Source organism: Chenopodium quinoa, unplaced genomic scaffold (assembly GCF_001683475.1).
Source record: "Chenopodium quinoa cultivar QQ74 unplaced genomic scaffold, ASM168347v1, whole genome shotgun sequence".
Classification (NCBI taxonomy): domain Eukaryota; kingdom Viridiplantae; phylum Streptophyta; class Magnoliopsida; order Caryophyllales; family Amaranthaceae; genus Chenopodium; species Chenopodium quinoa.
Window position 1 is genome coordinate 13,358,141 of NW_018743292.1, and position 15,538 is coordinate 13,373,678.

At 36.4% G+C, this 15,538-nt stretch overlaps 2 protein-coding genes across 2 annotated transcripts; one reads left to right on the top strand and one right to left on the bottom strand.

Annotated features, from left to right (window-relative positions):
• Window positions 1–842: 842 nt before the first annotated feature.
• LOC110737135 lies at window positions 843–4,308 on the bottom strand. Its single transcript, XM_021917506.1, has one exon. The coding sequence runs from the start codon at window positions 3,363–3,365 to the stop codon at window positions 1,086–1,088; it is 2,280 nt and encodes a 759-aa protein (XP_021773198.1). The 5' UTR covers window positions 3,366–4,308; the 3' UTR covers window positions 843–1,085.
• Window positions 4,309–7,057: 2,749 nt separating this feature from the next.
• Window positions 7,058–13,060, top strand: LOC110737136 (probable myosin-binding protein 6). The gene is made up of 4 exons (XM_021917507.1): window positions 7,058–7,516; window positions 8,000–9,189; window positions 10,155–11,679; window positions 12,628–13,060. Exons 2-4 carry the CDS (start codon window positions 8,115–8,117, stop codon window positions 12,629–12,631), a joined length of 2,604 nt encoding a protein of 867 aa, XP_021773199.1. The 5' UTR covers window positions 7,058–7,516; window positions 8,000–8,114; the 3' UTR covers window positions 12,632–13,060.
• Window positions 13,061–15,538: the final 2,478 nt, after the last annotated feature.

Below are 15,538 nucleotides of genomic sequence, written 5' to 3' on the forward strand. Positions count from 1 at the left end.
TAATCGTGCGTAATCCCCTTTTAATTTATATTTAGTCTTAGGTTAAGCACAATTGACCGGCACAGAGATTAGGAAAAAGCAATATCCCCGTTTAAGGTGGACTTGTGTTAGTTCGGAGCTGATAAATTCCCACAAAGTTACTAAAAATATATTACCAAATAGGCTTAATAAATAGCTTACTGAAATTGGTATGCATAATTTCTAAGGAATCCTGTTTCACAGAGAAGCATAAACACGTTCACAACATACTATTAGGAGTTGCTTGAATCTTCAGGTTAATCAAGAGATAAACCCCGTGCATCGCAGATTAAGATCAACAATTCCAATATCCAATTTTGATGGGAACAAGATAAGTTATGAATGGGATGTCACAAAGAACCCTTCCTCAAGCCATATCTATTAGTGTAAAGAGTTTTTTTGAGGCCTTTTAGCTTACTAGAGGTTCGAACGAATAAAAAAGCTAATTTAAATGTTTGGTAAATAGCTTATTGAAAGAACTTTTTGGACTCAAAAAGATATTTTGAAAAAGTTTAATTAGAAGATTTTTAAAATTAGCTTATTAAACATCTAGCTTTTTTAACAACTATTTACCAAACACTTTTATACAACCAGTTAGTCAAACCAGCTAATAAAATCAACTACTCAAATCAGTTAATACATCTATTTCAATAAGCTACCAACTAATTACCAAATACCAATTAGGGCTTAAAGGTCCATTTAACTCACCCAAGAACCTGGAAAGAACTTTCATCAGCCTTTATATCCACTGCACACAACATATAGCATGTGTGGCCCATATTTGGAAGTCTATAAAAAGATCTATCTTTATTGTGAAATTAACATGAATAAGCTCTTCCACAGTAATTGTATTATTCGTTATGAATAGGTATATAGCAGCTAATGCTTTGTTCACATATTTTCCTTATAATAATAGGTAAGAGACCAATATAGACAAGCTATTCTAACTAACTAGAATGTTGCATAAAATAAATATAAGGCTTACAAGAAACTTGAAGTTTCTATTTAACTAATATATGGAAATACATAATAATCACCGCCCAATTTGCCAATCTTCAGATAAAAATTCATATAGGTGCGGCACAAGTAGTTCTGAAATGACCTGTCTGATTGCAACGACTACAATGCACAATCCGTTTAACACGGCCACGATCTTCAGCTCGAACTCTTTTTTTTCTAGGTCTTCCAGGAGGGCGAAGAGACTTGGGTGGGTTAATGATAGTCCCATCAGATTTGGTAGCAGGGTTAATGATAGTCCCATCAGATTTGGTAGCAGGGTTAATTATAGGCCCATCAGATCTGGTAGCATCCGAGTCCTCTTCAGACAACTCTTTCCACAATGACTTGTCTGGAATTGGATGTATAGTCTGTGAGTATGCCTTCCGATAAGTTGCAACGGTGAAACAACTTTCTGTAAAGCGATGTACATTCTGCCTGCAGGAAAGTAGGGCAGACACAGCATGGGCACACGGTAGACCATACAGCTGCCATCCCCTGCAAAGACAGCAACGATTTCGAATATCCACAAAATTTGATCCTTCATTTGTTATAACTTCAAACTCTGCCTCATTTGCACGAAGAACTTGGAAAGAGCGAGCATGCTCAATTGCCTCATCAACACGCCTTTCAGCAGTAGGAACGAGTATCGATGTCCACTGCATGCTGGTCTCACGGCGTTCATTAAACCAAGTCATTAGCTGCCTCCGTATGCTCTCCATCATTTGAATGATTGGGAGCCCGGAAGCTTCAAGAAGCCAAATATTTAGAGATTCAACTATATTTGCAGTCAGATGCCCAAATCGTGTCCCCTCAAAATATGCTGTAGCCCACAAGCGGGGTGGAATTCTTCTAATCCAAAATGCAGCATCTTGTGACATCTCCTCTATTTCCAAAACTTTCGCCTCAAATTCAATTATGGTAAGAGCTTGAGCAGCTTCCCATAAAAGGTTGACGACCATTGTGTTATTAAACTCCTTCCGAAAGCTTTCACTTAAATGACGCATGCAAAATCCATGAAAAGCAGTAGGAAAATTTGCTTCCACTCCATCAACAATACCCTTGTGCCTGTCTGACAAAATGGTAAGCCTTGGCATATTTTCAGTATTAGTCTCAAGCAAATTGTGGAGTTCTGATAGAAACCACATCCAGTTCTCATCATTTTCCTCGTCAACTACACCAAATGCCAAATGAAAGAGAGCACCATCCCCATCGAAACCAGTGGCCAACAACAAAGTTCCCAAGTACTTGCTTTTCAAATAGGTCCTATCCAGACCAAGAAGTGGTCGACAAGCATTTAGGAAACCATATATAGATGCGTGGAATGATATAAAGAGCCGCTGGAAGCAGCCATCTTCTGGACTAGCGTAAACAGAAGCAATACTGCCAGGGTTTGTGCGTTTAATTTGCTCGCAATATTGTGGCAGAAGCCGATAACCTTCTTCAAAGGATCCACGCATAGCTGCCATGATACGCTCCTTTCCCCGCCAGGCCTGCTTGTATGACAAGGTGATCCCATGTACCCGATGGATCTCTTCTAGTATCTCCTTAGGCTTGCAGTTAGGATTCTCTCTCAAACGTTGTTCGACAGAATTAGCCACCCACTGAACTGATGCTTGCTGGTGGCCTAGATGACCTATGCCGTTGCAGGTATGGAGCTCATAAAGGGTCCTAATTGTGAAAGTAGGTGCCCCAGGAAGCTTTGCAGCATGCACACGCCAGGGGCATCCTTCAGCAGCACATTTGGCAGTAAAGCGAGTTTTATCAGATTTTATGGTCTGCATTTCAAAGTGTAGAGCAATTGCCATGTCCCTTAAAGCTCTGCGACAACTCTTGACATCTGGAAATTCCTGCCCTACACGAATCTCATGGCTAGGGCTAACAACCAAAGAACGGGCCTGAATAATATGACTAAGTACATATTCTGGCTCCTGAACACCCATGTCATCAATAGCTTCAATTCCCATTTCATGGTTTTGATCAATATCTAACTCTAAATCCTCATCAAGGTCTTGATTGCCGGAAACAGTCAGCTCATTGTGCTCTACCATACCTAAATCATTGTTCTGCGAAGAAAATTCATGGCTTTCATTATTAGGTTTATGTTCCATATGAAAGTCATTGCTTTGCTCATAATGATGCCCATCACTCGATTCATGTTCATGGCTCTGTTCCAAAGCCAATTCATCATGGTTGTGGGCATTTTCTAAACCTAGTTCTGGCTCATGCCTTTCTCCTAAACCCAGTTCATGTTCATGACCTAGGGAATGATTATGGGCAAGGACCAGCTGCCTGTCATGACCTAAATCCATTCCATGATTTTTCCCAAGGATAACCTCATGATTCGCCATAATTTTAATGAAGAATTCCAATTTTAGGGTGCGTTGTCATTTATTAGGCTTAATTGGTCATCAACTTATTATAACAAGTTCAATTGGTCATCAACTTGTTATAACAAGTTGCATATATACTTGTCAACACGTGATTGCTAAAAAAAATTAAAAAAAAAAAAAGTCAAATAAGCCCCGACCCTCCCAGCCGCACCGCTGCCAACCATTCTTTCCCTAACCCTTCCACCCTCCCCTTACCTCTGTCACCCCTCCCCCTAGCCGCGATCCCCCATCAATCACCCACAACCATTCCAACACCCACCTTGACATTGCTACCCCAATTTCCTCCCTTTTTTTTTCCCTCCTTTTTCTTTGTGGTGGTGGAGGATTTTCGATGGTGGGTGGGTTCATTTTGGGTTTTCCGGTAATGGGGTGCTTTGTTTTGGGGTTTTTCAAGGGGGGTGAGGGTTTCATGGGTGGGCATTTTTCGGTTTCAAGGGAGGGGTGGAGAGGGGAAAAGGTGGCCAATTTCGAAGGTGCCAGTTACGGAGGTGGCTGGGAAAGGGGATAGGAAAGAGGGGGAGGTGGTAGCTGGTGGCTTGGAGGGAGGTCAAAGGGGTGGTGGTTGGGAGTTGACCAAAGGGAAGGAAAACAAAAAAAAAATAAAAATAAATTACATATTTAACAAGTTATCGGTCACTTGTGCCTGATAAAAGCCAATACCCCCTAAAGTTAAGATTATTCCAAAATAATCGAAATTTGGGATTATTTAAATTGTAGAAAACTGTCAAAGTTGTGATTATTTAATGAAAATTGGCTAAAGTTGAGATTATTAAAATATATTTTTTTATTTTTTTAAAAAAAATAAGGGAGAAAAAGTAAAGGAATTACTATGCTTCATTATTTTATTCCAATCATGTATTGTCTTGGTTGAGTTGACAGATAATTATTATGAAGGATTTTAAGGTGTTTAGGCATTGAAGTAGTATATAATCGTACTAGTTGTGCACACCCTAAGGATGAAGGTAAGATTAATTAATAAATAATATTCTTGATCACTAATTAATAAGCAAATAAAAAGGAATGTTGAGTTGATTATGTAATGTTTTTTTGATTGTGTGAGTCTTGAATATAAACATATGGGGGTGGTTATGGTTTTATTATAATCAGACTTCTAATGTGGTACGAGATGTTGTACTATCTTTATTACTATTATGAGCTGAAATTTTGTCACTATATAAGTGGCATATATAGGTTATGATACAAGTTTGGCTTGCTCCCAAGATATGTCTAGAAAAGGTGGAAACTCATTCAATTTGTAACATTGAAAATTAAGTCAAGTGACTAAGTGAGTCAATTGAGTGTTGATCAAGTGTCATTGTGTGACAATCATTATTTATTCTCTTTATTATTTGTGTCTAGGGTGAAACATGTTAGTATGCTTATTTCCTATTAGTGTATATGTACTTAGCTTTTGTTGATCGGTACTTTATTTGCGTTTATAGCCCCATTTTAATTATCTTGACCTTGTAATTATTTTAATATTTCATTTTTCATTCACCCCTCTGTTTTTGTAAAAAATATTTTATTACACCGCACAAACATTTCACAAATGAAGCATATAATGATGGAGTAGATGAGTAGAGACACCTTAGGTTCAATAGATATGGGTATGGGTTGACCCAACCCACAACTTCTGTAAACATACAATAAAAATACGAAATTTACTTTCATTTCACCTCAACAATTTCAATGTCATGCTAATTTTGGAGGGCGACCGCTTCATGTCTACTGCATCGGGATAGAGAGGAATCGTCGTATAGGATAGTGGTTCACTACGTCTCGCCAATTGTCATTTTGTTCTTTGCAACATGGATTTATAATTTTCTGCTTATATTAACATTGTAACTTGTAAGGGGTAATGAGACATATAATGATCAAAATTAAGATGAGGAGTTCGAAGAACCCCCAAAACAATAAAATCAAGGGGTCGTTTGGTTGGGGGTATTTAAGAAAAGGAAAGGTAATCAACTACCTTAAATCTCTTTGATACAAATTCAAAGAGATCATTCCCTTTTACCCCTTCTATTATCCAATTTAGAGTGATTTCGGTGCGGTGGTTTTCGGAGAGGGTGGATTTAGAATGATTTCGCTGGGGTGGTTTTCGTGGAGGGTGGATTTAGGGTGGTTTTCAAGGAGTATAGAGGTTGCTTCGGGTGTGCTTAGAGTGGTTTTCAGGGAGGCTGGGTAGGTTGCTTCGGGTGAGTTTAGGATGATTTCCGGTGGGCGGTGATATTGGGTCAATTGAAGGCGGGGTTGTCCTCAGTTAGGCGGCGATTATGGTGGCGGTGACGGTGGTGACAACAATGGTTTTGGTGGTTGGCAGTAGTTTTGGGTGGTTGGTTGGTGTTTTCAAGGTTGGTCAAAGGTAGTTACAAGGTGGTTAAGGTAGTTGGGTGAAGAGGAGTTTGGGGGTAAGAGTGTTCCCTAGAGGGGGGGGGGGGGAGGGTTGCAGTGGGATTCAAAGTAGAGGAAAATGGGGTAATAGAAGGGGTAAAGGAAATGGTTGAATTTGTGTAACAACCATCATCAAAAGGATTTAAGGTAGTTGATTACCTTTCCCTTTCTTGAATACCCCCAACCAAACGGCCCCTAAGTTTTTTAGAACTAAGACAAGTTGATGTATGTGATTTTTCTAATGTGATACTAGTGACATTGGTAGATGGATGGAATTATGGAGCTTTCTAAGAAAATAACATGGTTTATGTTATTCCTAAAGGAAGTTTTTCATGTGGCTTTAATTAAGCGTAATTGTGAATGGCGCTTGCATGATAGCTTCATTGATTCAACATTTCAACGAATAGGCTTGCTTGTTAGTCTTACATTAATTTAAAAGTAACAATTCGACCGAATTGTTTTCAATATGTGATGATATTGACTGCTAACAACAAAACCAATGAATACAAAGCGAATTTGGCCATCAAATGAAAAATGTTTCTTTATCTTCTTCCATCTCACATTTTCACTCATAACTAGATTATATGCTTAGCTTTAAACATCCCCTAACAATTGCCATAAAATCTAAATCATCCTGTTCCACATTTAATAAGTAATTATCTATAAATCAAACATATGTAGTCATTGGTTTTGTACTTTAAATAATGAATAGAACTATGTGTTGGTAAATGTGCAGATCAAACCGTTGCATATAAAAAAATACACACAAAGAATATAATCCGTACTACGTATTTTTTTATATAGGTAACTGATAAATTTTTTTCTAAAATAACACATTAGTTACTCTAAAATCACATAAAAATCAATCACAGATTCTCCAAAAAGGCGGGTGTACGTTAATTTATTGTAAGACGGGTTAAAGTTATCATAAAAGTATTTAAAGTTACTCTATATACTACAAAAACTTATAATGTAGTAAATTAATTATATTAGTCTTTATACTATGTAATTATGAATCTATAAGAAATTACATATTGAAATAAAATTCAATCAATGACAAATTAAAAGTTACTCTTTAAGTGGTTAAACTTACCATAAAAATAGTTAAACTTAACTTTAAACTGACTGTCTTACAATAAAGTTAATGTACACCCACCTTACACAAGACTTATTGAAAATTAATTTTGTAAGTCCCAACAACGCACCTAGAATTGGCCTTAGCCAAATTTCACTGACATTAATCCCTTGTTGAACTAATCATGATCTCCACCTAATCATTACTAGGTTCCAATCCCAAATCTTTCATTTTCATCTGAAAGACATAAAAAAATCCACAAATTAATGACTGAAAACAATATATTAATGAGACCATTACCAACCAACTAAGCTTTCTGAAGGTGGATTCATTACTTTCGGTCAGCCGACTTTTTCCTTAGTCGGCATTTTCCATTCATTTGATTTTTTGACCCCATTTTCAATTTTTTGATTTTCATGGCTTAATTTGATCACTACGTGCAGATCTGTCTTCACTAATTATAACCCTTGATCATATTTTAATTGCATTCTCTCTCCTCCTATCTCAAGACTCAAAAAGTGGCTGCTTTTTTTGTTCATTCTCCATTGCACTGAAACTGTTTGATGATTTGCTTCTGAGAAAGAGGGTACAAGAACAGAGGATATATCGTTTCTGGGTTTTTGTTTTCTCCACTGAATTTGTAAGAATTTGTTCCTGTTAATTGTTATTAATCTGCAAATTTGGTAATTTTTCATGGGTTTTGTACTTTTGTTTGGTGGGGTTTAGAATTTGCAGACATATGTGATGATGGATTTTGGAAATTGTGATTATATTATCATGTTCTTTCTTTTTTTGGTTGATCATGTTAGAATTTCCCCTGTTCAGATTGATATTTGCATGGATCGTAATTGAGGAAGTTTTGTTGCTTTCTAGATTTTGATCCCACATGGGATTTGTATTTGATTTACTGTTGCATTGACAATTTGACATTATCTTGCATGAAGGATGTTATTTGGTGATTTATATCTTAGTTTATAAGCTACTGTATCTTTTATTGTTTAACCATGATCATGCTGTATTGGAAAGGAACTGTATTAACAGCTAGCTTATGTAGATAGTGAGTTTGGGTTTAAGGTTGATGGTGTATGATCTGATCTCTGTTATTGTTTTCTTGGTTCATTAGAACATGTGCTTCAGCTTTCCACCGGCGTTGCTAAATTCAACTTGGGTCAGTTAACGTGCTTCTGCTGTTTTTGTTTCTGTCCCGTGTTCTGCATATGATTTTGTAATCTGGTGGGATGGACAGAATATTTCGGTTGTCATCCGAATCACAAAAACACCGTAGGTCATTTAGGACGGTGTTGGCATCAGCTCTACTTGAATGGGTGCTTATTGTTATGCTGCTTGTTTATGGGCTATTTGGTTACTTTATCACAAAATTTGCTCATTATTGCGAACTGCCTCTCCCTTGTTTGCTATGTTCAAGGATTGATCACATTCTTGGAAGTGAAAAGGTTGGATTTTACCGGGATATGATATGTGGAAAACACAAGTTGGAGATCTCATCTATGGTCTACTGTCATTTTCATGAGAAGCTTGTTGATGTTCGTGGGATGTGTGAAAGTTGTCTCTTCTCTTTTGCTACAAAAGATAAATCCAATGCTGAAACATACAGGCTATTAGTTGGTAAGTTGGGAGGAGAAGATCTTAGTGGCGTTGATGATGACTCAGTAATTAATGATCAGAAGACCGAGGGCTTGAACATGAAGCATTGTTGCTGTTGCAATGAGCTGTGGACCTCAAGACGTCATGCCCAAACATTGCTTCAGACTAAGTCGCTTGGGTTTGATGACACCGACCCTGACTTGCCTATGAGCAGGGAAATTTGCCAAGATCTTATCGATTTGAAAAAGGAAACTAAGTCACTGCAACCATCTGCTGAGAGTGGAAGAAAAACTGAGGTTTCTTTGGATCAATTTGGATACACAGAGCTGAAAGTCACCTCTGATGCTGAATCAGATATTCAGATGTCTGATGCTGAAGACTCGAGACCATTGATTTCTCATGATCCTTTAAGAGACATCATATTAGATTCTACACCCATTAAACCCTTTCTTTCTGTATCTGAAGATGATCTTGTCTGTGACATGCCAGTTGATCTAAAAATTATATCACCTGAACCTTCAGAAACATCACATCTGGCGCAATCTAACATCATTGATCCCCATGACGACCCATCAGTGACACCTGCTTCTGCTATTGGTCACGGATTGGAAGAACTTAATTGGCAAGAAATTCATAGTAATCTTGATACATCTGCATCAAGAGATCCAAAACCTTTGAATGTCTTTATCAGCTCTCCAGTAGATGGATGTAAGTGGAGAAGATTTGTTCCTTGTATTTTCCCTAATTATCGCATTTTACAGTTTTTATCTTCTCTGTGCTGTATATTTGGTAATGCTGATTTGAAATTAATGAATTTTAAAAATTATAAAAAATAAATGAAGTATATAGATATAAATTTACCCCCCCACCCCCCCCCCCAAACTCCCCCCTCTCTGGTGCCTTGTTGTTCCTTGTGAAATTTTGAGATGAAAGTAATTGGAAAAAAGAAGAGAACTAATACGACTTTGTTACTATAGTGTCAGCTCATTTTGACAACGCTCAGTTCATATTGTTAATTCACTTGTAATTAATTTGAGCTGCTGTGTTTCACAGGGTTTAACGATTTTCACCATATTATTTCTTTCCTCCTGTATCAGTTTTAAACATAAGATTTTTAATAAGCTGACACAGTTTGTTATTATCAGAGTATAATTAACATGTATTCTGGAAATCTCAGAAGTGAGATATTTTGTGATGGAGAGACTAGGAAGCGTATCTTATTGTCTTCTTCTTGCCTTAGGCTTGTCAATACCTACAGGTGTTCCTGGCATAGTATTAACTGATACCTCTGACTTGCAAAAGTGGTGGATTTATATAGTGCAAAGTGTAGACACTTGTATACCCTCTGTATAAATATGTTGATGCATATCTTACTAATGATAAGGCTCAAGCTTGCTGGCAATTCCTTTGCTCCACATGCTTAACTTATCTCTGGAAGGTCATGGGGTCTTAGTTCACACTAGACTTAAGTTTTCCGTGTTACTTTTCTAATATTTCCCGTTTTATAATTTGCTCAGTTTTCTAATACCTTTTTACTTTTCTAATGGGCTATAGTTTATGAGCTATAACATTGTTTTAGTTTCAGAGGGCATTTATACAAACAAAATTGAATAATAATATTTTATAATTGTGCTCACCCTATTTGACAATCCTGGATCTGCTACTGCTTGCAGCAAATATTGAAGATGGAATTGTGAAGGAAAAAGTGGATGTCAACGACTCAAAGGACTTGGAAATTAAAGAATCTGGCGACGTGCAAGTATTGGGACATGGAACTGACAAAATTAAGGAGTTGGAGAGCTTGCAAAGTAATACATATCTTAACAGCTCAAAGGCGAGGTCTGAACATAAAGATGGTGGCTTGCAAATGCCTAGTCATTTGGATCTTGGTGATGCGTATCAGCTAGCTATTAGCAGCAAGGGTAGGCAGTTGTCTGGTAAGCTGGCTGAGCAGCTGGCTGGAAAGGACTCACCAAGAGTCAGTGCAGATTTAAAAATTTTGCTCTCACAATTGTCTCGAGGATCTGAATTTCTTTATAGTGATATATTGAGCCCTGGGGTTTCTAGGAATCTTGATGAGCTCAAGGCTTATGATTCATCTACCTCTGTTGGGATGAAACTTTTGCAAAACAGGCGCTCACTTGAAAGAAATGATTCTAAGACTTCCCTTGATAGAAATGAATCTGGAGTAGACTCATTGGACTTTAGTATTGTTAGTGAAATTGAAGGAGAAAGTGAACTTGATCGGTTGAGACGGCAACTTGAGCATGACAGAAAGTTATTGATTGCTTTGCTGAAAGAGTTGGAGGAAGAAAGGAATGCTTCTTCTATTGCTGCAAATGAAACAATGGCAATGATCCAGAGACTACAGGAGGAAAAAGCTGCCTTGCAAATGGAAGCCTCACATGACCTAAGGATGATGGAAGAGCAAGCTGAGTATGACATGGAAGCTCTAGATAAGTATAACGACCTTGTAACAGAGAAAGAGAAAGAGATTCAAGATTTAGAAGCAGAGCTTGAGTATTACCGAACCAAATATCCGGATGAGTCACTTTTGGAGAATGTTGGGGAGTCGACTTCAAATGCATGTACTAGTGACAGTGAGAAAAGTAGAGGCGCTCCTAACAATTGTAATGCCTTGGATGAAAACACTAAGATTGGTTCACAAGATCAATTGTTAGTGATTGAAGATGAAAGGAAATATATTTCTGAGTGTCTAATTAATCTGGAGAAAAAGCTTAGTGCTTTCTGCTGCAATAAAGCATACTCAGACTTGACAAATGGTGATCAATCAGAAGAGCAAGGACAGGATTTATGTGAACCGAAGCTGTTTGAAAGGAGTCAAGTGAAGATAGAAACTGATGAGAAGGGCATTAAATCAGAAAAAGTTGGCTTCATTTCCACAGGAAGCCATCAGACTCTGGTAAGACGTGTTCATTCTTTTAAGAAGTCCAAGTCTGCTGGAGCTGAACAAGGAGCGGTAATGCTTAAGGAAGCTGATATTGTAGCTCTTGCTAATGAGGTATCCTGTCTTAATGAGAGATTACAAGCACTCGAAGCTGACAAGTCTTTTATTGAGCATTCTATCAGCACACTTAAAAATGGAGAGGAAGGCCTAATACAGGAGATTGTATCTCACCTCCGAGAATTACGGAAGATTGGGATCAGAAGAAATGTTAAATTTCACCCACTAGAAAGGTTAGTGCTTTATTGACATTCTTCATGTCATATATTATGTCTGTTTTCTTGCATGAAAGGATTTGCCCATTAGCAAAAACCTTGAAATTGTACTGGGACCTAATTCTATGTTGATCTTGAGTTCCACTATAATCTTTAATCTTTCCTGGAAATAGATGTGTTCCCCTATAGCTAGGAATCTATGTAAATATGTGTGTATTGATATTATGTGCTGCTATCCTCTGCATTTAGCTGAACCCTGATTCTGTTTTCTTAGAGAACTCTGAAATCAGAAAAAAAGGGGGGGGGGGGGGTGGGCTTATTATCTGCTTTGCCTGTACTGAGATCAAAGATAATTGTTATAATTGTAAAAGATCAAAGTTTTGAACATATCTCTTCAAGATCGAGTCAAATGCCTTGTAATGGCCTGTAGTCTGTGTTTTAAAATTACACCCTGTCCCTTTTTTTTTTTCCTGCTCTTTGCCATAGGGCAGAATAATTAATTGATTAAAATATATTGAGGAGAAAAAAAATTGGTGGGTAGTCTCTGAGGCTTTGTAATAAATAAATTGAGACACAGAAAGTCATGCAAATAAATAGAGATGCAGGAAGTGCAAGTATAATTACTTGTTGGAGATCCAAAAACCACATCAATGCACTCAACTTGATAATCTTGCATAGTGAGGTTCAAGCCATGCTTTCATGAAATATCTTAATCACACCTTAAAATTTGGATTTTTGTTGCAAAACTTCTAAACTCACTGCTGGTTCTATTACAATTAAAGTGGTTTGTTTCTTTTCTTCCTTGAAAATTAGCTAGTGCTGAGAGGTTTTGCATTAGGTTTTTTTTTTTTTTTTTTTTTTTTTTTTTTTTTTAACGAGAAATCCTAAGATAGTACTCGTGACTCAACAGATCTTTGCAACTATTGTTGAAATGGGCACTTAACTATAACGCCTCTTATCTTTCAGGTAATCATGGCAGATGTTCTATTATGCTCATTTGACCACTATAAATATGCAGCGGAAGCGTAAGCCAGTGTCTTTCATATTTCATCAAAAATCAAAAGTGGTTGATATCGCTTGTTCACTTCTGGGGCGTATATATCTCAGCTTGAAGAGTTCCATCTTGCAACTAATTTATTTGTGCATAGTTTTTGTTTTTCCATATATTAATTTCTTCTTCTCGGTCTTTTTGTTATTATGATGATAGTATTGAATGTATGATAACTATGAATCATACTCTTGTTACTAGATTTTAGAAGTAAAAGAGGGGATAGAGAGTTGTTGTATACTTGCATTGTTTAATTTATGGGTGTAGTAAGCAGAATACATAAAGGTTGCCTGCTTGCCAACCTTGTATATCAACACTATTATGAATATACAGAGTTTAGTTTTGAACAAATCTGTTAACATTGTATTCATAATATTGAATTTCCACTGAAAATTGTGAAATATCAGTCTCATTTTGGGACTAAGGCTTTGTTTTTATTGTTGTTGTATCAGTCTCAGAATTACCAAAGAACCTTCAAAAGTCCAGCTTTTCTTTCATGAATAGCCCCAATCCAAAATTCCCAATCCCCCTAGGTGTCCTATGTGAATTGCTATCAAGATATCAGATGTGTAAATCTCAAGATTAACCTATTTTACTTTGTTGACAGTGTAGTATCATATTCTTACACAATTCTGGTTCATATACAAGGTAAGAAGAAATTTTATTAGATAGTTCATTTATTACGTATAATTTTCCGCTTTATATGAGGAAGATGATAGAGATAGGGTTATTATATTAGATTATGACAAAACTCGAGATAAAATGAGGATATCAATATTTGTATGATTGTAATCTCCAACACTAATAATCTAAGCTATTAGTACTTCGTATGATGAAAAAGTTGTTATAACACTTTCAATTACTACTTCAAACCTACCACCCTCAAAATCTACGCACTCTTTTACATTGAAAAAATAGTCCCAATTAACTATCCACTTAAAATACAAGTACTTGAGATTATCTTTCTTGTCAAATTATATCATCCATACGTTATCACGAGTGCGTTTTAGTTATAAACTATTTAGATAGATCGAAACTATGTTATGATTAATCAAAAAGGAATGACAGATTGACATAAATGGTCCATATTCCATGAATTTGGGTTAATAAATTTGGCGGAATCGCTTTCCATAGCATGAATTGCATCTTTGCATGTAAATGCAAACTTTCCAATGAAAGAGATGCCTTCTTTCTACAACATTCTGTTGTCACTGCCCCTCTTGGTGGCAATGCATGTTAGCATGACATCCAGCTAGGCCAAAATTCTGTCCAGACTAGAAAATAAATCTAGTCATTTTTTAGAGGCAAAGAAAGTACCTTAACAATAGAGATGTGACTCAATTTTCAAGTGAAAGCCTACCCATGTAGTTAAAGCAAACTATGAATTAGTAAGAAGCATGACACTTCAATTGGTCGTGTCATATTCGTGCCGCGCAGAGTATCTGCGCAGGCTCTTTAGAGACAAGTCTAGTATAGACGCACGGTAAATTAAAGAAAACTTGTGTTCTATTTATTTTCTGTTTCATCGTTCACTTTCAATCCCTTTTTGCCTACCTCTGCTACTTTACATTGCTGCCTGATAGAATGGTATTTGGACACTGGGCACGACACTCGTACTTTATTTATCAATAAATTATGACTAATGGTACATATGTTCAATAGCTTTCATCTTAATATCAATTGGTGATAAGTGAAGTAACTCACCAAACTAATATGTTAGCTTAGTCTTTTTCCCTCAATATATTCAATGTGGAACAATTTAATCTTAACTTTTATGTAGGCTATTTTCCTAAACATCAGACGTCAATTTAAACAACTACATAGTAGAATACTATCACATTACGTCTATAGGCTCACATTTTTTTTTTTTGACTGACAGAAAAAGGTAACTACTCGATACAAGTCACTATTAATGGGTCATGACAAAATTCATTTTTCTAGCTCCACCCACAAAAACAAAACAAACAAATTAATATAAGTATTATACTATCCGTTAGCTCGTGAGTCGTGGCTCTTAACTTTAAGCTACATAGCCGTTATTACACTCAATTTAAAACTTTTTTTAAAAAAGTACCAAGGTAACTTCCAGAGCATGACACCCTTCTTGTCTCAATAACGAATATATTCCTCCAGAAAACACACCCAAAATTCCATCATTCATTCCTCTATAAATTTCCATTCTTCTGTCCATCTTCAATTCAATTCTCAATCAAATAATTCATCGACTTCTAAAAAACCAAAAAAAAAAAAAAAAAAAGAAAAGAAATGGGGTTGGTTGTAGTGATATCTTTGCCATTGATATTGTTGTGCATACTAATGGGAATTGGGTGTTACTTATTTGGTAGAAAGAAAGGAAGAGAAGAAGCTCGTTGTCAAGTAATGGGAGCCCCGGCACCGCCCCCGGGATCGTTCCCTAATTCCCCTGCTCCTCCTCCCTACTACAAGCCTACTGATTCTCATGTTTGAGTTTTGTAATTTTGTCTACTATGTTTGTGTGTGATACTACTTGTGTACTCCCATCATTTTTTTTTTTACTTTTTTAAAGTTCTTTGTGGATGGTTTTGTGAAAATCATATATGTAGATCTTTTCTTGTAATTGAATATTGAATTGTTGTTAATGAAGAAGAAATCAATGGATTTCCCTTCATTTTCTTTTTCAAATTGATTGAGTTTTATTATTAATATTATTGATAATTGGCACTGAATTATTATCATCAAGTTGTTTAATTATATTTTTCAATTTTGAAATTTTTTTACAAAAATAGATGAAATTCAGTAATGGGTTGATATCAAAAAATGACGAAATTGGGTCAGATAAATGCGGTAAGC